We start from the raw sequence: 24,429 nt of genomic DNA, 5'->3' as shown, positions 1-24,429 counted from the left end.
ATACCTGTGTGCAGCTTTTTAAACATCACAAAATGCTTTTCTTTTTGAGGAAGTTAGATTTTGTGTTTTATTGTTTTTCATTGCTGCTATTATAACTGTTTTTTTAAAAACATAAACAAGGTTAATAGTTGTTTTTAGCGCCTTGCCTTTTATATAACATATTCGTAACGGCTGAATGAGCAGCACAGTTATAGTATAAATACATATTTATGAATGAATTAGTTTGTTGTTAGTAAGCAGATGCCTAAAATAACTAAAGCTGCATTTAGAAGTCGATGGAAAAATTAGAGCCATTAAAAATGTGTACGCGTTATCTGATTAGTCGACTAATCGTTCAGATAATCGTTAGTTGCAGCCCTAATCAGTATATGATCAACACTAGAGTAATTAAATAGTTGTTTTTTTCCTCAAAATCTTTTTTATATTTGGTTTTTGTTAATGTTTAAAAACTCAGGGAATAATTCCGTGGACACAGGAGGACTTTGAGGGTAAAAACCAAAAGATTTAAATTAGTAGATTGTAGTTTTTACACATTAGTAATTGTGACTTTGTTTTCAAACAATTGTATGTAATAAAAGACAATAAAAAAACTAGTTTATTGTGTTGATATTGTTAAACCATCACGAGCACTCACCATAAATAAACTGGAACATTAATATTTAATACATGTGATTGGTATTGGTATGCGTAGATCTCACTTATGGACCATCGTTATGAAAATTAGCAGCATAAAATCTTGATCGGAACATCCCTACCTGATATCTATTAACTTATAAAACATTGATTATCAAAGGAAGAAGGGGAAACATTGATCAGTCGCACTAGTCCTTAAACTTTGTTGTATGTCAAAGCATGAACCTAGAATGTTAGCGAGTAAGCTCAGGAACCAATGACCAGATTGTTGCAAAGAGTTATTTCTGTAAACGATTTTTAAATACTAACTATAGACCACTAAAATAAATTGTGTACATACTTGGCTGCAAATGAACAAAAATAATACTTGCTGTTATAATCCTGATTGAATAATTCCATTTGTGTGCTAGTCAGGTGTTTAGTTGCACATTAGGTTTATTACATCAAGTGCATTGTAGAATTAGCTACTATGACACCAAAACCTTTAGTTGCACATTAGGTTTATTACATCAAGTGCATTGTAGAATTAGCTACTATGACACCAAAACCACATTCTTGTCAAATGTTTCCCTTTCCAAATTGCCACAGCCCTTTTTTGTATAATTTATTTGCAAAATAATTATACATTCCCAGTCTTTGTACTTTGAATGAATGAGATTCTAACATACGGTATTACAATGTGTTTGTGTTTTTAATGTGTGTTCATTATATTCCCCTGTAGGATAAAAAATCAGTTGAGAGCACATGTCTTTGTTTTGCCCGACTCGTGGACAATTTTCAGCACGAGGAGGTTTGCCCTTTTCTTTTTTTTGTTTTGTTTATTTGAAATCTGAGACTTAATGCCATGTTTCACTATCACAACTAATTTATGTTTGACTTAACAGAATCTTCTACAAGAAGTGGCATCACGAGACCTTTTGACCAACATTCAGCAGCTGCTGGTGGTGACCCCACCTATACTTAGCTCTGGGATGTTCATCATGGTTGTGCGCATGTTTTCCCTCATGTGTTCCAACTGCCCCTGCCTGGCAGTGCAGCTCATGAAACAGAGTGAGTAATCGGTGGTTGACACCTCATATACAGTAGCCATGAGGAAATGTAACCTGCAGGTTCACATTACAAGAACCATCAGGTGCTCTTCTGATTGTTGTACAAAAATGTATATATTCAATTAGTCCTGGTGATATGTGAATTTTAAATCAATGCATTCAATTTTTTTTGTTGAAGATTTCAAAAAAAAAAGAAAAAAAAAAAGTTTTTTTTCCCTCATGCTAGGGATCTTCCATTTTGCCTTCAGAAGCTTCTGTAGTTTCCCCCTCCCCCGTCCACTCTTGTTTCTTTAACAGAGACAGACTGAAAGCAACAACATGGCAACCGCTAACAAGAGCAAGAAGTTTGTTCCCAAGAAATAATTTGTATCGTCAGTGGTTTAGGCCAAGTTTGGGTATGAGACAAGTGAAGTCCAATGCAAGAAAAGGCAGCAGCACAACTAAATTGTTTCAGCATCTAAAACTGGGGCATTCAGCAGAGTGAAAGGAATGCCTCTTTTTAGAGGGGAAGATGGCTGCTAACATTAACAAACTACTACTAAACAGCAGTTTATTGTGGTGGAATCCTTTATATACTCAAGGGCACCATGTGTGATAAAGAGGCAATGGTAAGCAATCACCAAGCTTTCAATGGGAATGTAAACAACTTCGCCAAAAAACAGCACATTTGTGCTCTGTGTTGACTCAGCATATATATATATATATATATATATATATATATATATATATATATATATATATATATATATATATATATATATATATATATATATATATATCATAGTAAATTTTAACAGCATTTTTTTGTAAATAAATCACAGCCCTGTAGTCAAAATAACACAACATTTTACAGTCCATGTGCCCATTTGTTAGGGCGACCATTGCTCGTTATTACCTTTTCATGCCCTTGTTTTCTCTTCAATCAATCAAAAAGTTATTTATGTAACCCTTAATCACAGGTGCCCCAAAGGGCTTCACAAACTCACAACGGCATCCTCTGATCTAAACCCACATTCGGGCAAGGAAAAAATCCGAAAAACCCCAGATGGGGAAACAGACGAAATCTTTAGAAGGATCGCAGATGTAGGGAAACCGGCTTCAATGGATGTCAAGTGGGTACGTTAGTGCAGTTTAAAATTAATATTGTTAAGTTAATAGATCAAGTGGGAGTCCAGTCCATCGGTTTAGGCTCATCCAGTCAACTATGCAAAGATGTCTTTAGCTATGCATGGAAGTGTGGTCCATCTCGAGTCTCAATTTTGGTCAGCTAACTCCAGACTGGTACCAGAAATTACCATTACCATCTGGTATCTTCTCCAGCCATAAGAGGAGGGGACAGAGCAGAAAAGCGGCAGATCAACTGGTCTAAAAGGGGTCTTTAAAGGCTAGCGTAAGGCAGGACTTGAATGCTTCCACTGAGGTAGCATCGCTAACTGTTGCTGGTAGGGCATTCCAGAGGACTGGAGCCCGAGTAAAAACGCTTTAGAGCCTGCCAGCTTTTTTAGCGCTTTGAGGGGCACTTATCAGAATGTTCAGCTGTGGTTAATATGCAGACTTTTCCTCATCTTTTAGTTTTTCTTTGTATTTTACTACCATACTAACCACAGATATCTTGCATGTTCTTTTTCCCCAGACATAGCAGAGACCTTGCGCTTCCTCCTGTGTGGTGCATCCAATGGCAGCTGCCAGGAACAGATTGAACTTGTACCACGGAGCCCTCAGGAGCTTTATGAACTCACCTCCCTTATATGGTATCGTATACAGGCGCCATACCATCATTTTCTCTTTTTACCAACATTAACTGCTCTATTTACTAGAAACAGAACCCCCTGTGTTTTTTGTTTGTGAATCTCTGTTTTTCAATCACATGTACAAGTAACAAGCATTGAGTCAATGAATGACTGGAGGCTTATGAAAATAATGTTGCTTAAAAACATAAAGTATCAGATATACAGTGATGTCCCTAGGTGTACAGTAGGTTCTAATAAAACGATACACATAACACAAATTGCTTAAACTTAAGACTTGAACAGAATTCTACAAACAATTAAAACCACCTCCTCCTCCTCCTAGTGAGCTGATGCCCTGTCTGCCCAGAGAAGGCATCTTTGCAGTTGACGTAATGCTGAAAAAGGGTAGCGCCCAGACAACTGAAGGAGTGATATGGCAATGGAGGGACGATAGAGGAATGTGGCACCCCTACAATCGCATTGACAGCCGCATTATTGAGGTATTGATTCACCAGAAGAATTTTGTGAAGTGATTGTAGACCTCTACTACAGTTACAGTGTCGATAATTTATAATTTATTGCATTTTTATCACGACTCACGGATTAACTTGTACTTTTAAATATATTTCTTATTCTAATGATGGCTTTATATGGTCATTATCTTGTTCTACAGACAGCACACCAGAATGGAGAAGATGAGATCAGCTTGTCAACTCTGGGTCGTGTGTATACAATTGACTTTAACTCTATGCAGCAGATCAATGAAGACACGGGAACAGCGCGGGGTATCCAGAGGAAGCCAAATCCACTTGCAAATCCCAGCTCCGGTAATAATTGTTTTTGGTGTAGTTTTGAAACTGTCCAACTGTTTTAAGTTTGGGTGCAAATCTAAAAAAACAAAACAAAACAATGCGTTATGTTAAACAGCTGGACATAGTTTTGAAGTAATATAGTGTGGTGCTTTTATCTCCAGGGAGTCACCAGGAAGTACGGAGAGAAGATGCACGGGCCCAGCTAATGAAGGAGGACCCTGAGCTGGCTAAGTGCTTTATCAAAACTCTATTTGGGGTCTTGTATGAAGTGTACAGCTCCTCTGCTGGACCTGCAGTTAGACACAAGTGCCTTAGAGCCATCCTCAGGATCATCTACTTTGCGGATGCCGAGCTGCTGAAGGATGTGCTGAGGAATCATGCAGTGTCCAGGTAACTGTCCAGCAGGCCGTTGTTATAAATAAACCTCAAATGTCATGAAGGAAAGCCAAGTAATTACTGTAACTAGTGTAATATTTGATTTGAAATTAATTTGGTTTAAATATTTTTCGTTCCAGTCACATTGCTTCCATGCTGTCCAGCCAGGACCTGAAAATTGTAGTAGGTTCTCTGCAGATGGCTGAGATCCTCATGCAAAAGCTACCTGATGTCTTCAGTGTCTATTTCAGAAGAGAAGGTTTGTAGTTTTTTGTCATTTGTGATTGTGCACAGTGGTACTTACCTACATGGCACCAAGTTTTGGATGTTCAATAGCTGTATATTTTTCACCTTCAATGATTTTTAGACAACATTTTGCATGGGATTTTTCATTTTTTCTAAACAGAAAGTTTGTGTTTTTGCATAGTAGGTGCTATGTTTTCCTCAAGGATGTGCCAATTCCGCAAAAAAACCTTAATATTATTACTATGGGTGTTATGATTGATCTATTTATCGATAGGTATATCCATTTGTGCTTGTTAGGGTGGTAAGGTATGCCGGTACTAATAAAGTACTAATGAATTGAAATCGGTACTAAACTGCCTTTGGAAAAATACTGGTACCAATCTTTCATTCGAATGCCGCGGTGACTACGGAGCGGAGGCACATTATGTTGAGTGTGTCAAAACGCACACACAAAATGCATAAAAGCAAAAACATCTTGGAGAAGAAGAACTGCAAAAAAATAGAATTCTACTGGTTAATAAAAGGGGTGTGTAAAGTGTTGCTTTAAAACAAGCCTCGCCAAACGTGGCGATTAGTATTATCACCTGTGCTTCAAACTTAGGTAAACATTTAAATAATAAGTATTCAGATCTGCACAAGGAGTTATAAAGAGTGACAGGTAATAATGTAGTTGTTACCGGTACACCTTTGTTGTTGTTTGGCTCCGGTGCAGACCATAGTCGAGGAGCACAGGACAGACGTTCCCTTCAGGGTCGATGCTTCCGTCGGGGGTAACACCTGTCACTTTAACCGGCAATGGGTTGGCTAAACTCCGCTTTCGGGTCACAATGACGAGGCCGAAGAGTCGTGATAATCTGGTTGCTTTTATTAGTTTTGCAGGACACAACCAGACTCGTTCATCCTTCTACTGCGCAGTGCACGCACTCCCTCTCTCTCTCTCTCTTTACTCGCCCACTCACTCACTGACGTCACTCAGCCAACACTTTGCCATTCTTGCAAACACACACACGCTACTCTCTTAAGTTAACTAGCTCCCCTGTTGTGCACATGTTGACGCGCAAACAGCTGCTTGGCTTGATGCCAAATATTAGCAGAATTAAGACTGCCCATCTAGCATCAACTAATGCAACTGAAATGACTGAATTTTGTAACAAATGTGTGTTTTACCTGTTACATGACTTATCTGTGTACATGTATCCATAGCTTTGTTTTTAGTACTTACTAATAATTATATTTTTCTTAAAGCACAAACCAGGAGTGGCACCCATAAACCATGAAGCATTTAATATAATGTCAATAAATCCTTGATTATGGCAGACTATATGCAATATAGAAAATTGTGAATTGTTCTTTGAGTGCAACAAGAGAATGTGTTTTGGTACCGTGGCCGGAATCAAATTATTGGTATCGGGACAACTCTAGTGCTTAAGTTTGCCTTCCGGAAGGTAGGTCCAAGATGGTTTTAAAAGGGAATCGATCGATTTTTATCTATATTAAAAAAAAGAAAACCATTGGATTTAAGAACAGCAGACTTTTTAGGAAGTTTAACATTTGTAATGTTCAGGACGTTAAATGTTAAGTCTATTTGCCCGTCCTTGGTGTGGTCTAAGCAAAAATGGTGGATACCTAGGTTGGTCGACAAATGCAAACGCCACAAGACAATATAAATTACAACACAAAACCTTTTAGCTACAGCACGATTGCAATTACGGCTAAGCACCGACCTCAGGAACAGGCTTTCGCAGACCTGGTATTCTGTCCATCGGCGACGCCAGGGCGGAGCAATTTCAATTTATCAAGTCTTTTCTAACAATGCACACTACAAAATAGTAAAAAGTATGTATGATTTGTGCTGATAGTATATTGGGTCAATATAGGCCAATACGCAAAAGGCTCTAATATTCATAACGTATTGGAAGTGAAAATTGTAGTGTAGTTTTTCTGTGGATCTATAATAAAATTCATGTGTATTTTTATGTGATGAATCTGTTTTCCTGTGTTCGGTTTCAAATGACCCCAAAGTTAAACGGAATTGTATTCTTCCCACTGTAAATCGGCTAGTTGGTTTCTGTTATCATGTAAGGCTATATATATACTCACTCATACTGTTTTTATCTTTCCTCCTCCAGGTGTAATGCACCAGGTTAAAAACTTGGCTGAGTCGGAGACCTTTCTAGTCACGAGTCCCCCTAAAGCTTGCCCTAGTAGTAGTACCAGTCTGTGTACCACCACCATCAGCACGACATCCACCACGTCTGCAAATAACGCAGCTCCTGACCTGGGTTCACCTAGCTTCCAGCACAGCATGGAAGACTCACTGGACCTCAGCCCACAAGGGTGAGTCTCGATAGATGTCCATAATGGAGTGAACTCACTATATTAGAGCTGAGGTGCCCAAAGTGGGGCCCATGGGCCACAGTTGGCCCACTAAGTCATTCCATTTGGTTTGCTAAAGAGCAGATTCCTAAATGTAATACATAGTCATATTGATCTTTTCCAAGCTCACACAATAATGATGGCATGTTCGCAAGGCTAACTAGTTACCATCCATCCACGTTATTTGCACTTTATTGTTTGCATTTAAACGATTTCTGTTTCACATTCAAAATCGCCCTTTTTGGCCCATGGCCCTTTGGCACATTTTCACTTTGTCCTAAAAGGCAAAAAGTTGGGGTACCTCTACTGTACTATTTTTTTTCTCTATCATGTTGACCCAGACAGCTTTTCTCAGAAATAGTCAGTTTTGGTTAACCGATAAAAAAGAGTAATGTTTGTCTTTAAGATTTTTTCCTTTTACATATACACTAGAGATCGAACGATCTGGTTTTTCAGAACAAATTTTTAGTCAAGTAGGCTGATAAATTATATTTGGAGATGAAGTTAATTTGCAGTGTAAGTTAGTAACCATGAATAGTATTAACCAGTAAACAGCTGGACAAATCTTTGAAGTACCGTATTTTCCGCACTATAAGGCGCACCTAAAAACCACAATTTTTCTCAAAAGCTGACAGTGCGCCTAATAACCCGGTGCGCTTTATTACGATTCATTTTCATAAAGTTTCGGTCTCGCAACTTCGGTAAACAGCCGCCATCTTTTTTCCCGGTAGAACAGGAAGCGCTTCTTCTTCTACGCAAGCAACCGCCAAGGAAAGCACTCGCCCCCATAGAACAGGAAGCGCTTCACCCGCCCCCATAGAACAGGAAGCGCTTCACCCGCCCCCGGAAGAAGAAGAAAAAACGCGCGGATATCACCGTACGTTTCATTTCCTGTTTACATCTGTAAAGACCACAAAATGGCTCCTACTAAACGATCCGGGTCATAAAAAGACGCAATCTCTCCATCCGCACACGGATTACTACCGTATTTCACAGCAACTGAACCGCACTGTGGAACGGGAGCACGTACGGTGAATATTCGCTCCACAGGGAATGAGAAGTCATCCTTCACTGTGGTTCTAGCTTGCCATGCTAACTTCCACTCATGGTGATATTCAAAAGGAAGACCTTGCCAAAAGAGACCTTTCCAGCCGGCGTCATCATAAAAGCTAACTCGAAGGGATGGATGGATGAAGAAAAGATGAGCGAGTGGTTAAGGGAAGTTTACGCGAAGCGGCCGGGTGGCTTTTTTCACGCTGCTCCGTCCATGTTGATATATGACTCTATGCGCGCCCACATCACAGATGGTGTCAAAAAACAAGTGAAGCACACAAATACAACACTCGCCGTCATTCCGGGTGGATTAACCAAAGAACTCCAACCGCTGGATATTGGTGTCAACAGGGCATTCAAATCACGACTGCGAACTGCGTGGGAAAAATGGATGACCGAAGGCGAACACACCTTCACTAAGACGGGCAGACAACGCCGGACAAGATACGCCAACATCTGCCAGTGGATTGTAAATGCCTGGGCAGATATTTCTGTCACAACTGTGGTCCGAGCTTTCCGGAAGGCAGGATTCACAGAACTGCTGCACAACAACAGCGACACTGAATCCGATGATTTCGAAGAGACGGAGCCCGCCATTTTGGAAGCCACGCTAGCGCAACTTTTCAATTCGGACACCGAAGACGAAGAATTCGAAGGATTTACCGGTACGAATGAAGAATAACTTCAGAAAGTGAGCGCTATGTTTATTTTGTGTGTTGTGTGTTGTGACATTAACGTTCGAGCAACATTACCGGTATGTTGCTATTGCTCTACACCATTTTGAATTTTACTATGTTTGTGATTGCACATTTGTACATTTTGGGACAGAGTTGTTAGAACGCTGGTTTTCAATATATTATTAAAGTTTGACTGAACTATCTGACTGTTTTTTTGACATTCACTTTAGCGCAGCGTTTTTTTGACATTCACTTTAGCGCAGCGTAGGCGCGGCTTTTAGTCCGGGGCGGCTTATTGGTGGACAAAATTATGAAATATGTAATTCATAGAAGGTGCGGCTAATAATCCGGTGCGCCTTATAGTGCGGAAAATACGGTACTTTTTTTTCCACAATTTTTTTTAAGGACCAGTAGTGACATGTTTTATGTGGAGCTAAAGTGGTGATTAATTTAGCACCAAGAACATCAGGGATTTTACAAAAACCTTTTATTACGTGTGTCTAATACATCAACCAATTGCTTTATAAAATAAAGACATTTTCCTGTGAAAATTTGTAAAAATAAATCACAATTTGCCATCTACTCAATCTAATACAGTTTTATAAAAAAAGGAATGGATTTAATACATTGTCAAGTTTTCTCGTGAGGAACCTTGAAATATTGCGAACATATAAACAAAAACAATTCTGGTCTGATTCACTTAGCTTATAGTTGAGACATTTTTCAAGCTGGCTGATGTAAATGATAAATGGGTTATACTTGTATAGCGCTTATCTACCTTCAAGGTTCTCAAAGCGCTTTGACAGTATTTCCACATTCACCCATTCACACACACATTCACACACTGATGGCGGGAGCTGCCATGCAAGGCGCTAACCAGCAGCCATCAGGAGCAAGGGGTGAAGTGTCTTGCCCAAGGACACAAAGGATGTGACTAGGATGGTAGAAGGTGGGGATTGAACCCCAGTAACCAGCAACCCTCCGATTGCTGGCACGGCCACTCTACAAACTTTGCCACCCCGTAATTTCATCCTTGATGTTACAGAACGTTTAAGAATGTGTGAGCTGCTGTCTGCTCTTCTTTATTCACCTAATAAGTCTATTTGACAAAAATGTTCGAAAAGTTTGGATTTTTGGCAGAGATATATTTTCTGTCATTCTCATGTCTATCCATCTTTGTCGCGTTATTTGGTTGAATCATGGAACATTAAACTCGCCACGCTCTTGTAATGAGCCCACGCTTCGAGTGTTGCGTGAGCGCTGCAGTCAGGGGAAAAAGGCATTTTTTATATACTACAAACTTATATCCTGTGCGTATATATTGTATCTGTGGATACAAAAAAGACTGAAATGTCAAAATACCACATATCGGCCATGTTGATAATCGGTTGATTTCTTATATACATGTTCAAATGTGTTTGCTGTGGTCCAACCTACCATGCTGTTTTTGACTGTTCTCAGAAGGTTAAGTGATGTCCTGAAGAGAAAACGATTACCTAAAAGAAGTTCCAGAAGACCCAAATACTCGCCACCAAGGGATGATGATAAAGTAGACAATCAGGGTAAGTTCATGTTGCCTTAGTAGTGAAGTTTGATAGGTGCCTCGTCTTCTTCTCAATGTGATATCCATTCATTTTCTCATTGGTGCGCTTAACACATGCCACAGAAGAGAATGCATCATTGTAGTGCTGGACAAAATTCAACACACTTTATTGGACATTTATTGTTGTGGAAGTAGGGCTGGGAGATTATATGATCGTGATCGTTGAGTTCAATCACGTCGATCAGCTGTTAGCATATTTCCACGATCAAACATGGCGGATAAGTCTGTTTACTAGTTACCGCAGTAGGGAAGCAACAATGCTTGGTATAATCCTGCTCGCAGCAATCCAACTTTATTGGCTGTGATCCTGTGTGTGTTTGTGTACGTTTGCGTGTTTGTGTTTTTGTGTGCGCGACCATCTCATTCAACCTTTGCGAAAGTCAATCTCCCCATGACTATGTTCAATGGCGTTGTGCCTTGTCCCCTTACACAGCTGGTAGTGCAGCCCAGAAGAACAAAATAAAGAAATAGGACTAACACTTGCGTAGAAGTTCAAACACAACATTTAAAAGGAGCAGCGACTTTAGTGTCACTATCTGCTGCAACTCGCCAGTAATCTTGCCCTGAATGCGGACTTGCAGGCACTCAGAGAACGTCTATGTGACTGTATTGGTCCTGACTAGGAGAATCAACACACCCACTAATTTAATCAGAAAAGGCATTTTTATATCTAAATTTTAATTAATCAGACTTATTGTAGGTGTCTGCAAAGATTCAACTCCTCTGATTTAACATATTCTAAAAATAAAAAAATATTGTCCCTGCTGTTGGAGTAACAAGCACAGTAGTACCGGTATACTGGTATAAAAAAAAAAAACCTGCAGACAGACACTTTGTCAGGAACAAAATGGGTTTTTTTTATCCACAAACAAACAAAAATAACACAATCATGAAACTTGTTTTATGTGTTGGTACACATTATTTTACAGTACCTTAAATTCAAACTGCACTTGGAGGTATTTTCACTCAATATAAGATATATCATTTTAATTTTAAAAACTCCACAATCTGGGTCACTGCTTGCTATTTGCCAAAGCATTGGTGAGAAGCACTGCTGTATACAAGTACGGTAATTAAAGCATACACATATTAATTTACCATGTGAAAGTGTTGTTTAGTAAATATTAACTTGAAATAAGTATTCACCACATCAATGATACTTTGCTTACTGCAGTGTTTGTGATGACAAGCAAAAAAACATTAACTTTGAGTGGAAAAAACGTTCTCTTTACCCCCAAAAAGCATACCAAAAAAGGAAGCAAAACCGTGGCTCTAAAACCAGGTACGCACTATAGCGTGGGTTACCTGTACTGTTGCACCTCTCGTAAACAAAATGACAGTTGATAGCTGTTGGCATTTATTACCTCAATCAAACGTGGTGGAAATGTCTGTTACAAGATACTGCGGTAGTGTGTATAATCCTGCACAGGACCATCCGCTTTAATTAAAAAAATAAAATTAAAAAAAGTGATATCAATCGAGAGCGGATGATATGAAAAAAATAATCGTGGTCCTTTTTATTTTATTTTATAATTTATTTTTTTTTTGCCATATTGCCAAGCCATATGTGGAAGCATTGCATAATTGCTCTAATAACATAGTGTTGGATGTTTTTAGCCTAATGAACATGTGGTCTCTACAGCTAAAAGCCCCACGAGTACTCAGTCACCCAAATCATCCTTCTTGGCCAGTCTAAATCCAAAAACATGGGGCAAACTGGGTGCCCAAACCAATAATGCCACTGAGCCCTCACGTACAGCGGGTGTGAGTGGCCTGGCAAGGACGCCTCCCAAGGACTCAATTTCAAATAACAGGTACAATCAAGAAACTATTTGACTTGGTATTGACGCTGTGTGGCCTGCTGTATTTGATTTGGAACCTGTTTTTCATGCTGTGACAGAGACAAAATCAAAGCCTGGATCAAAGAACAGGCCAACAAGTTTGTGGAGCGGTACTTCAACTCTGAAAATGTGGATGGCAGCAACCCGGCACTGAATGTACTTCAGAGACTTTGCACAGCCACCGAGCAGCTCAATCTGCAGGTGAAAAGATACACTATGCCTCACACTTTATCATGTTATCTACCGGCAGTTAGTTTACTTTGTCCTGTTTTGCAGGTGGATGGTGGTTTGGAGTGTCTCTTAGAGATCTCCAGTATCGTGTCAGAATCGGATGTGTCCTCTTTTGAGATCCAACACAGCGGGCTGGTGAAGCAGCTTCTGCTTTACCTAACGTCCAACACAGACCGGGACTTGCTTAGTCGAGATTTGCGACTAAAGCGGTTTCTCCACGTCTTCACTGGCTGCCCAGTGAGTAAAGTCTACTTTACATGTACTACTACTTAAATAAAAAAACTAACATGTAACAAGGTTTTTTCACTATTTGCATTTTGAAGTGGATATATTGGGGGTTCTTAAGAAATCATGCACAACTCATGAAGTAGCTAGATCAGGTATTTTCAACCATCTTGACCTCAACTACATTCAACTATTGAGTCATCTGACTCAAATTTTAACACTGAATTAGCAATTTTACTCTTGAATTTTTAGTTAGTCGTATTCAATAATTGTACCCAACTGACTTACAGTTTAAACAACCTTTAATCACAATGATTATCATTTACTGTATTTAACACACACACCTTAGGCTTAGGTAAGGCTGATTACAAAAATACGTACCAATCAAATATACTGCACGATAAGGGATTAACAACTGATGAAAAATAAATGTAAATAAACCTCTGGAGTGCTAAAATAAACTAAATCAATAATAAATAACAATAACTATGTTTCTCAACTAAATTGTCAATAAAACTAAGATGCAATTAAAAATACAGCTTAACCACTTTAGTTATAATTTTTGTGCTTTTTAAACTACTGACTTTAGCTCTAGACTTCTTCTGTTTGTTTGATATTGTCATTAGCCACACGTGGAAAATTGTATTACAACTGAGTATCCCTGTGGACCACAGCTGAGAAAAAAAACATTTTCTCACGACCCGCCCCCAATGGTTAAGAAACATTGGAATAGATTCCAGTGATTAGCAACAACGTAGAACGGGCTTGGTTGTCACATTTTTTACTCTAGTGTGAATTGCTAATCATTGAAGCGTCTTGTATTAATAATTCCTACATTACATTGAAAGGACTTGAAATGTGTATCCCTTTTCATTTTCCAACTCAATGAGAGGTACATACACTCTGACATCATAGGTATAGTTGTCACAATGTGATTTAAATAGGGAACATATTTTAAAGTAGGCAAAACTAAATGGGTTAGTCTTTCAGCAGTGCCAAGTTCACAAAAACATAACTTAATGTATCTTAACAAAATGAGTAAGAAGCATAAACATGAGACCCATCTTTAGTAGGCCTGCCCATATATATATGTGACCTATATGAATATTAGGGGTGGAAAATATCCATGTGCAATATATCGCAATACTTTTTCTAAAATCGTTGAAGTATATTTGTATTTTATTTTTTAAAGTCATGTTTTGAGCCAATTGTAACTCAAAGACAACTTCCGCAAAGTGTCGCTGTACTTCCACCTTTCTGTGGCGAGTTGGTGGTGGGAAAGGCAGTACAAGAAGAAAGACAGTTAAGTAGTCGAGGTCCTTTTTACATTTAAGTGGCGAGAAACTTGATCCACTTTATGTACAATTGCAATAAATAGCAATGGGTCATTTTAATTACACTGGTTTTTGTTTCAGTTTATTCAATTATTACTGTCATCCAGAGCAGGATTTTTAACCTTAAGTGCCTTTTCCACTACGGGGGGTCTGTAGCCCACTCAATTATTAACACTGAATTAGTAATCCTACTCTTGTTTTTAATAGTATTCAATAATTATATCTAATTTAGTCACGGTTTACAAAATTGTCAAATTATATGAAGTCACAAAAATTATTTACACAAAAACTTAGGCTTAAGGGCCTACTGAAATGCGATTTTCTTATTTAAACGGGGATAGCAGGTCCATTCTATGTGTCATACTTGATCATTTCGCGATATTGCCATATTTTTGCTGAAAGTATTTAGTAGAGAACATCGACGATAAAGTTCGCAACTTTTGGTCGCTGATAAAAAAGCCTTGCTTGTACCGGAAGTAGCAGACGAGTAGCGTGACGTCACAGGTTGTGGAGCTCCTCACATCTGCACATTGTTTACAATCATGGCCACCAGCAGCTAGAGCGATTCGGACCGAGAAAGCGACGATTTCCCCATTAATTTGAGTGAGGATGAAAGATTCGTGGATGAGGAAAGTGAGAGTGAAGGACTAGAGGGCAGTGGGAGCGATTCAAATAGGGAAGATGCTGTGAGAGGCGGGTGGGACCTGATATTCAGCTGGGAATGACTAAAACAGTAAATAAACACAAGACATATATATACTCTATTAGCCACAACACAACCAGGCTTATATTTAATATGCCACAAATTAATCCCGCATAACAAACACCTCCCCCCCTCCCGTCCATATAACCCGCCAATACAAGTCAAACACCTGCACAACACATTCAATCCCACAGCCCAAAGTACCGTTCACCTCCCCAAAGTTCATACAGCACATATATTTCCCCAAAGTCCCCAAAGTTACGTACGTGACATGCACATAGCGGCACGCACGTACGGGCAAGAGATCAAATGTTTGGAAGCCGCAGCTGCATGCGTACTCACGGTACCGCGTCTGCATATCCAACTCAAAGTCCTGCTGGTAAGAGTCACTGTTGTCCCAGTTCTCCACAGGCCAATGGTAAAGCTTGACTGTCATCTTTCGGGAATGTAAACAATGAAACACAGGCTGTGTTTGTGTTGCTGCAGCCGGCCGCAATACACCGCTTCCCACCTACAGCTTTCTTCTTTGCTGTCTCCATTGTTCATTGAACAAATTGCAAAAGATTCACCAACACAGATGTCCAGAATACTGTGGAATTTTGCGATGAAAGCAGACGACTTAATAGCTGGCCACCATGCTGTCCCAAAATGTCCTCTACAATCCGTGACGTCACGCGCTGACGTCATCATACCAAGACGTTTTCAGCAGGATATTTCGCGAAAAATTTTAAATTGCACTTTAGTAAGCTAACCTGGCCGTATTGGCATGTGTTGCAATGTTAAGATTTCATCATTGATATATAAACTATCAGACTGCGTGGTCGGTAGTAGTGGGGTTCAGTAGGCCTTTAAGGTCAGGCTGATCAGAAAAATAAGTACTAGCCAAATATAAAGTAAATTATATTTACATACAATTATGTTGTGCTAAAATAAATAAACACAATTAATGATAATGGTTCTTAACTCAACTGTCAATAATATTTAAAGAGCTTCACCACCTCAGTCATAGTTTTTGCAATGAAATTTCTCTTATGGTCATTTCTGCCACAAGTGGGTCTTACGGTTAAAAAACACTGATCTAATGTACACGTATACAACCTGTATTTTAAGCTGCATTTAAACTTGATCAGTAAACCATGTCAAATATAGCAATATAGCTCTATCTTATAATATCGTATCATGAACCATCATCCTTGCCAATACCCAGCTCTAATAAATATACTGTATGAGTGAGTATATGGGGCAACCACTACAGAGTAGAATTTTCTAATAGCTTAATGCTGATAACATTTAAGCTATTGCCTTCCCTTCACTCTTCTAGGGTAACAATTGTTTTTGCTATAAACCCAGCGTGTAAAAGCTTTGACAACAAATACAAAGGAACTGAATATTTACAATTAATTCACACAAATACCACAAAAAGTCAAAATATCAGTTCTCTCTACAGGGCACAATGGATGTAAGCTCTGATCCTCATTCTATACATTTCCATAACACAATTTAAGATACTACACCCTCTGGTGGCGTAGTATAAGCGAGACTACCAACCCGTTTTCCGTAACTTTTTATTCTTTTAACCCTGTGTCCTTATGCGTTGTGGCTGACAGGTCCCAGGAATGGAACCTGTAAGTTGTCTGGACCCGACAGAAAATGCAGCATTTCTTGGACTGGTTCACAAAATTAACAGCTGTCTGAGTCAAATGGAGCAGTTCCCTGTCAAAGTACACGATTTCCCCAGTGGGAATGGCAATGGAAGCAGGTATGTTTTTTTAATTTTCTAAAATAATCATTTTAAACTTTTTCTTCAACTATAACACAAGTTTTAAATATGCGACTCCAGGGGCTCCCAGGCACTTAAGTTCTTTAACACGCATCAGCTTAAGTGTCAGCTGCAGAGACACCCAGACTGCACCAATGTTAAACAGTGGAAAGGTGGCCCTGTCAAGATTGACCCTCTGGCCCTGGTGCAGGCCATTGAGAGATACCTCGTTGTTAGAGGTTAGTGACACAGGGATAATCTTAAGGTCAAGTTTATCCTAGGAGTGTCAACTATTTTTAACTACATTTGAGTTTTTTTCCATTGCTTAACCGCCCTTGTGTACAGGTTATGGCCGAATCAGAGAAGAGGATGAGGACAGTGATGATGATGGTTCAGATGATGAAATAGACGAATCACTGGTATGTGATGAAGTCGATGAAAAATAAGCATGTGTCATCAGAGTGGTGTATAAAGAGAGTATGGCCAACTAAAAAAACAGGTGCTATGACTGCTCCCAAGGACGTGTGCGGCTGTGCCCGGATGCATGCAATTGCTTTTGTTTTGACATTAGTTTTTTTGACGAAATAAACCAAAAAATACATCTGTATTTACAGTAGTTCTAAACATACTCCAGCTCATAAAAGTACAATAAGACATGGTTTTATTTTGTAAATGTATAATTTTGCAATCGTGTTTTTGACGCACTCTGCTGCTACATTCGTGTTTCGTGACCAGCAGGCATTACTACTCACCTGAAGTGAGTAAGAAATACACAAAATGACCAAAAAAATAAGTTATTAGCTTTAATTTGACCAAAATATTCATTTGCTTTGGACCAACAATCACGGAAAAGTTGTGACTTTTTATGTGAAGTATGACAACTGTGGTGGCTGCCTCCAATGTATTTGTAGTCACTGTATGTGTCACTCATTATGTAATATTCTAACTGATCTTTCTTCTGTGTAACACGCTAAGTGGATAAGTGAAATTATTTTATTTCCCCCATATTTCTGCACAATAATACAGATATGGTAACACTGGCGAGCAGTAGAGAATATGGAGTGATTTTTGGTCCAAAACAATTTTGCTTTAATCATTATTGACATATTTCTTGCTACTTTGTCTTATATTTTATGAGATTTCCAGTTAATTTTCTCATGTATTATCAAACCAGAAATGTTGTTCCTTTTACTCTTTTAATGTCAGTCTATTTGTATTTTTGTTTCACTTTCCCTTTCTACTGTTACCAAATAGCATTTTCTTTGTTCTACTGAGATTCAAAGAGTCTGTTTTTGTGAAACCATCTTTTTAATTTGTTCATTTATTCTGTAATTATTTGTATTATCTTCTGTGTTCTCTTCTGAACAAAACGCAGACGTGTCGCATGTTTACCTCACACAAGACGCCGCAATCTGTGGCTTTCCAGTGTTTATGGCGAACCTTCACTTCCCATATTTGTCTTCTTTCCGATTTGTGGGGAAAGCGAGGTAAAAGCTTTTCACAATTCTCACGGGGTGGCGTAGCTTCATGCTGCACGAAAGGGCATTTTTACACGTCAAAAATCAATGACCAAGCACTGCAAACACGTAGCATCAGCTCAAAGTTAGAAGGCGCCTTGTACCGGTAGTCACCAGAGTGAGCCTTTTGACCAATCATTGAGAAGATCGCCTGAAACCGAGTTGGCCATACTATCTTTATCCACGACTCTTGTGCAGTATTATTGCTATTCAGTCACCGTGTATTTTTACCATATTGTCATTGGTTACGCAGGCTGCACAGTTCCTGAATTCTGGCAGTGTACGCCATCGACTACAGTTCTACATTGGCGACCATCTGTTGCCATACAACATGACCGTTTACCAGGCTGTACGACAGTACAGTCTTCAGGCAGAAGAAGAAAGGGAGTCCACAGATGATGAGGCAAACCCTCTTGGGCGAGCAGGCATCTGGACCAAAACCCACACAATATGGTAAAGAGGATGGTTGTGTGGAATAGACGTAGCTTTCTTGATTTTAATCAACTCACCATACTGCATTCAAAGTGTTACTTACCGTATGTTGCCAGTGTGAACAGTGAGAAGGCTTTGTGGTTCATCTAGTCATTAGAGTGGTGTAAACATCTTTCTGATCTTGCACACTCTTGTCTTTTTACAGGTATAAGCCAGTGAGGGAGGATGAGGACGGCAACAAAGACACTGTGGGGGGGAAGAGGGGCAGAGCTCAGACTGCACCCACCAAAACCTCACCTCGTAACGCTAAGAAACAGGATGAGCTGTGGCATGGTGAGAAACGTTCATGCCTCAATAGAAGGGGAACTGCACTTTTTGAGGGGGATTTTTGTCTTTCATTCACAATCCTTGTGAGACAAGCACACACATTTTTTTCCCCCTATCTCGCAAATGAACACTGGCAAAGGTCAACAACGGAGCCAATAAAGTGCTCTAAAACGTCCTTCAAGGTTACATCCTGTATGGAAGTATATATGTAATGTAGTAACAGGAACATTCATAATAACATTATGTAATTAATGTTTACCGTACATATTTTACCAATTTTATGCATATAGAAGCGTATTAATTTTACAGACTCATCACAACCTTAGCTCACGGCAGACTTCGTGAGAGACAACAAATTATGATGTAAAAACAGAGGATGCTACAAGTTTTAGAAGCTGAGTGCTAAACCGATGCAAGATATAGCACTATTCCAGAGTGCTGAACAAGAAATACAAACCCCGAACATAATAAAACAAGCACTTACTGCACGATGTCTGCTCTCATTGGGATACCGACTGATGGGATGTTCATATATTTCCATTTAGTTGAAGAATAATCATAGTCCTTATGAATGGTTAAAAAAAAAAAACTTCATGTCTTTTTCGCCATCTCCAGGTATAAGTTGGATGTCAAAGTTGACCAAATTTTTAAAATCTACAGTTTCACTAGCTCAGAGGCGACGCAGTAGCTTACTGGTTCAGTATGTCAGTATAGCAGCATAAGCTAGTTAGCGCACTGTGATCACGATGCCGCTAAAAATAGTTTGTTAGCTTATAATAACAATATTGCTAATTCTTGGTTAATCAGGTCATGAGAAATTAATAGAGTATTCTTGGCGGTTTTTGGATGTTTTTTCAGAGAGATTTATGGGTGGAATAGCGTACTCCAATTAGCTGCATTGTTAGTTACATTGTAGTTGCCGTATTTTACGACTTAAAATGAATCAAAATAGAAAAACGTGTGGCAGACAACAAATTTTGCTTGACGATATATTGGCCTACAAATTATTGCTAATAAATTATATAATTGCCATTATTTTTTGAGACCAAATTAACCACTGATGGAATGATAATACATAATAATAATGATGCATGTATATCCTTTCAAATGCAATACATTTGTATTTTTCGTATGTTTTACCCGTTGTAGGTGGAATATAAACTTTTACATCTCCAGGTTAAATAAAACAAATAACAATAAAACATACTTTTTGCACCTGATTAAAAATCACTACCAAAATGCAATGAAATATTTTAATGAGTGGATGCGATACACTCAAATACACACAACAAATACAATAAATACAATGGCTAAATAAAGTATTGACAAACAAAGTAAGTGTTGGCTATCGCATGGTTCTGTTTCAAGTAGGCGTGCAGGTTTGTTGTATTCGAGCATATTCAGCGAACTGGCTCTTCGGTGTTGATAGGTTCATCTTGTTCCCAAGGTTTAAAGGAGCGGCACTTATTTTGGAATTGTGCCTATTTCACAATCATTATGAAAGACATGATCAAAAGTCTGTTTACAATGGAGCTTATGGGGGCTGTTCAATTCTGCCTAAACCGAGCCCCTAAAAAAGCCTCCATTCATATATTCCCATTTAGATGGAAACATGTCTCACAATCCTCGCAAAGAAACAGGGTGTGTAGGGAAAGGGCGGGGAACAAGTGCTTTTCATGTCGTTCTCGCCAGTTCTAGGCCTTATATGATGGTCAAAGTGTCCCAACTTGTCCGATTGTATGTTCAGCCAACTACTTTTCAGGTGAGAGGCATGATTTATGATCTACAATAAACTTTAAGGGAGCAGGGAAACGAGGAATCAGCTGATCAGTCGATGATGTAAACATCGACACAAAGGACTTCACGGTGCCGCTGTAAATAATTTGTCTGTGTTAGCGCTTATAATATTAATATCACTAATACTTGGTTAATATTCAAGTCACAAAACGTAAATGGAGTATTGTTGGCGCTTTTTGAATGATTATCAGATTTTATGGGCGGAATAGTGGAGCTTCCGTGGCTCCGCTGTAAGCAGACTTTTTTTTACGTTTATTTACTGTTTAGAATGCATTAACAAAAATCCATCCGTTGTCTTTCATAATGATTGTGAACGATAGGCGACAAAATAAAAATAAAAAGTGCAGTTCTCTTTTAAATTGAAATATTTCCACACTGGTGTGGTGGCATTTGGTTTTGTGATTACTTTGTCCATTTTTGCTACTACATACTGTATGTTGGTCACCCACCAGCGGCCCCGCCTCGCTGCACAAAGAGTCAAAGACACTTTATGAAGAACAAGAGAATTTACACCCTTCTTTTCATTGCGCTATGGCACAAACGCGTGCACTGCTGAAACCGATGAAAAGCGTGAGTGCTCTTGAAGCATGCACATGGCGATTTGTCGACACTGGAAAACTTAGCATCCTAATTTTCATTTATCGTTGGTTAATTGATGAATTATCGAATGTCTTGTCTTACACAAGGATTGTGAATGATTGGCAACATTTCTAATATAAGGGCTGTTCCCCTTTAACAGTAGCTTGCTAATCATTGTACCTGACGGAAAGTGGTTATGAGTTGATGAATGTAATGCTGGTATTTCCAGATGGTGTGTGTCCCGGCATCGCCAATCCATTAGAGACATACCTCTCATCAGAGCCACCAGAGACCATAACCTTTGATGACCCATCCTTGGAGGTCAACCTGCTGCTGAGGGTCCTGCACTCCATCAGTAGATACTGGTTCTACGTGCATGATGTAAGTCTTCAGTTATTAATAGAAGCTGTGGAGCTTTTTTTACTTTTCAGTTTCAGTTTCTTCAAAATAATAAGAGACCATTTCGACAGCATTAATTTGTCCATGTTCTAAAAGACGTAAGACTAGCCTGCTAATGAAAACTGCAGCAACATCAACACAGAAACATAATATGTAGCCATGGTGAAAAAGAGATCTCACGCTCCAGTTTTGTGCATGTACCTTACACAGTAACAATAACCTTAATAATAATGACATTGTATGTGTATGCATAAAACGCTGTGAGCCTCACTTGTCTGCAATTAACTTATTCAACTTATTAACAATTAACAATTCAACTTATTAGCAATGCATCATTGAACCATGACAAAAATTTTGATTTAATTTGGTTATAGACTGGAAAAATATTGTGATGATTTGTATCCCATATCGCTCACCTCTATTCTCACATTTTAATGCAGATTTAAGTTCATCGAGTGTTTGTGCATACTATCATACAAAGTACAAAAACAAGACACTTACTTTTACTCCGTTACATTTTTCAAAGCTAAAAATATGACAAGAATACCACCGGCTAGCTTATGTTACCATTAGTGGATTAACAGAACGCATTTGTTTTCAAATTGGGTGTTTTTTTACAAATACAGAGTTTGTTATAATAAAACATTTTCCAACCCAAAGAAAAAATAAGTGGTGTTTATGGCGGTCACTCACCCTGTCTCGTCAACGCATGGAGCACACATACAAACGCAGTCCAAGAGGCAACAAACAATTTGTCGTCATGTTGTTGTTATGATAGAATATACATTCAATGACAGCTAATGTTAACTATCTAAATTGCTATTATTAGCTAACACCCAAAGCTAATGTGTGGGGCGACATAGCTCGGTTGGTAGAGCAGCCGTGCCAGCAACTTGAGGGTTGCCGGTTCGATTCCCGCTTCCGCCATCCTAGTCACTGCCGTTGTGTCCTTGGGCAAGACACTTTACCCACCTGCTCCCAGTGCCACCCACACTGGTTTAAATGTAACTTAGATATTGGGTTTCACTATGTAAAGCACTTTGAGTCACTAGAGAAAAGTGCTATATAAATATAATTCACTTCACTTCACTGCACTCCTTACATGCGTCATTATGTCCGAGAAGCCATAAGAGGGCTGTATAAATGATGTAAAATACATTGGAAAGTTAGTGCCTCTAAGCATCTTTGTAAATGTTGCAAACCGCCCCTTTAAGCAAACATGTTCGAGTTGTATCATGGTTGTCACTGTGTTTTTGCAGAATGCCGTGTGTAAGGAAATCATTCCCACTAGTGAGTTCATTAACAGTAAGCTGACAGCCAAAGCCAATCGTCAACTTCAAGATCCACTGGTTATTATGACGGGGAACATTCCCACTTGGCTTATCGAGCTTGGAAAGACTTGGTAAGTATAAGAGAATATACAGTAGTATAATTATTAATATAATTACTAATATCTGACCATGTTGTGTTCTCTCTGCAGTCCTTTCTTCTTCCCCTTTGACACCCGGCAGATGTTGTTCTACGTAACTGCCTTTGACCGTGACAGAGCCATGCAGCGCTTACTGGACACAAACCCTGAGATCAACCAATCAGATTCTCAGGACAGCAGAGTTGCACCACGTCTCGATAGGAAAAAGGTGTGGTACAGTGCAAGTTTTTTCTGTAATTGTTATTACTATAATTTATATTTTGTGTTTGGTTTAATCTTTCAGAGGACAATAAACCGAGATGAACTGCTCAAACAGGCAGAGTCTGTGATGCAGGACCTTGGAAGTTCACGGGCGATGTTGGAGATTCAGTATGAGAATGAGGTACTTTAACTTGGCCAAATGCAGTTTTCATTTTGTCAACTAATAATTGTCGTCTTAGCTATCGTCGACAACCTATTTTCCCCTGACGAAAATATGAATCAAAACAAAATGCACGTTGACTAAAATGATAACAAAATTTCATCCATCCATCCATTTTCTACGGCTTATTCCTTTTGGGGTCGCTGGAGCCTATCTCAGCTACAATCGGGCGGAAGAACTGACAATTTTGTCGAAATATAAAAAGGAGACAAAAATGTTGAGAGAAACAAAGTTCATTCATATTTACCGGATTTTGTCGCACCGGAGTATAAGTCGCACCTGCCGAAAATGCATAATAAAGAAGGAAAAACATATATAAATCGCACTGGAGCCCGGCCAAACTATGAAAAAAACTGCGACTTATAGTCCGAAAAATACGGTAATTGTCTTGTAGATGGGTGGGACGAATTCGGAATATATCCAATCACAGTTATTTAATACGGTACAAATAAGAGGGGCACTTCGTTACAAAAGGAGAGCCAATCAAATGCTTTTCCTTGTAAGATGAGGAAGTTGGATTTCTCACGGCGAAAACAATAATGTGTGGATTTACCATGTTCCACATTGTACTATGTATACACCTGGGAAAAAGACACATTTTATTTTTGTCGCTATAAGATATCACCAGCAGGCGAGTCATCGTGACATCTCCATTAGTGTTTCTTAACCAACATTGTTTGGCCACCAAGACCCCTAAATGGCTGTCAAAAAATTGTTTCTCAGCTGTGGTCTGTATGGGCCACAGCTGTATTTAGTTGTAATGCATTTTAACCACTTGTGGCAGTAATGACAATCTCAAACAGAAGAAGTCTGAAGCTAAACTGATAGAAAAGTTTCTTAAGCGCAAAAATTATGACTACAGGGGTGAAGCTGTATTTTAA

General features: G+C 39.0%; 1 protein-coding gene across 6 annotated transcripts in view; it reads left to right on the top strand.

Moving 5' to 3' along the window:
- trip12 (thyroid hormone receptor interactor 12) overlaps window positions 1-24,429 on the top strand; it is a 68,456-nt gene that overhangs the window by 32,874 nt on the left and 11,153 nt on the right. For 3 of the 6 annotated variants that reach the window (XM_061925688.1, XM_061925683.1, XM_061925684.1), the window contains 21 exons: window positions 1,355-1,423; window positions 1,518-1,683; window positions 3,316-3,433; window positions 3,756-3,912; window positions 4,086-4,239; window positions 4,386-4,614; window positions 4,740-4,858; window positions 6,975-7,182; window positions 10,413-10,513; window positions 12,197-12,368; window positions 12,455-12,596; window positions 12,672-12,863; window positions 16,496-16,647; window positions 16,729-16,886; window positions 16,993-17,066; window positions 18,418-18,617; window positions 18,802-18,929; window positions 21,529-21,680; window positions 22,958-23,100; window positions 23,179-23,335; window positions 23,411-23,509. In XM_061925688.1, coding sequence (XP_061781672.1) covers window positions 1,355-1,423; window positions 1,518-1,683; window positions 3,316-3,433; window positions 3,756-3,912; window positions 4,086-4,239; window positions 4,386-4,614; window positions 4,740-4,858; window positions 6,975-7,182; window positions 10,413-10,513; window positions 12,197-12,368; window positions 12,455-12,596; window positions 12,672-12,863; window positions 16,496-16,647; window positions 16,729-16,886; window positions 16,993-17,066; window positions 18,418-18,617; window positions 18,802-18,929; window positions 21,529-21,680; window positions 22,958-23,100; window positions 23,179-23,335; window positions 23,411-23,509 — 3,090 coding nt within the window. The remainder of the gene's footprint in view (window positions 1-1,354; window positions 1,424-1,517; window positions 1,684-3,315; window positions 3,434-3,755; window positions 3,913-4,085; window positions 4,240-4,385; window positions 4,615-4,739; window positions 4,859-6,974; window positions 7,183-10,412; window positions 10,514-12,196; window positions 12,369-12,454; window positions 12,597-12,671; window positions 12,864-16,495; window positions 16,648-16,728; window positions 16,887-16,992; window positions 17,067-18,417; window positions 18,618-18,801; window positions 18,930-21,528; window positions 21,681-22,957; window positions 23,101-23,178; window positions 23,336-23,410; window positions 23,510-24,429) is intronic. The other 3 variants (XM_061925689.1, XM_061925687.1, XM_061925685.1) reach the window with 2 other exon arrangements.

Source organism: Nerophis lumbriciformis, linkage group LG30 (assembly GCF_033978685.3).
Source record: "Nerophis lumbriciformis linkage group LG30, RoL_Nlum_v2.1, whole genome shotgun sequence".
In the NCBI taxonomy this organism is placed as follows: domain Eukaryota; kingdom Metazoa; phylum Chordata; class Actinopteri; order Syngnathiformes; family Syngnathidae; genus Nerophis; species Nerophis lumbriciformis.
This window is presented reverse-complemented; position numbering and strand designations above follow the sequence as displayed.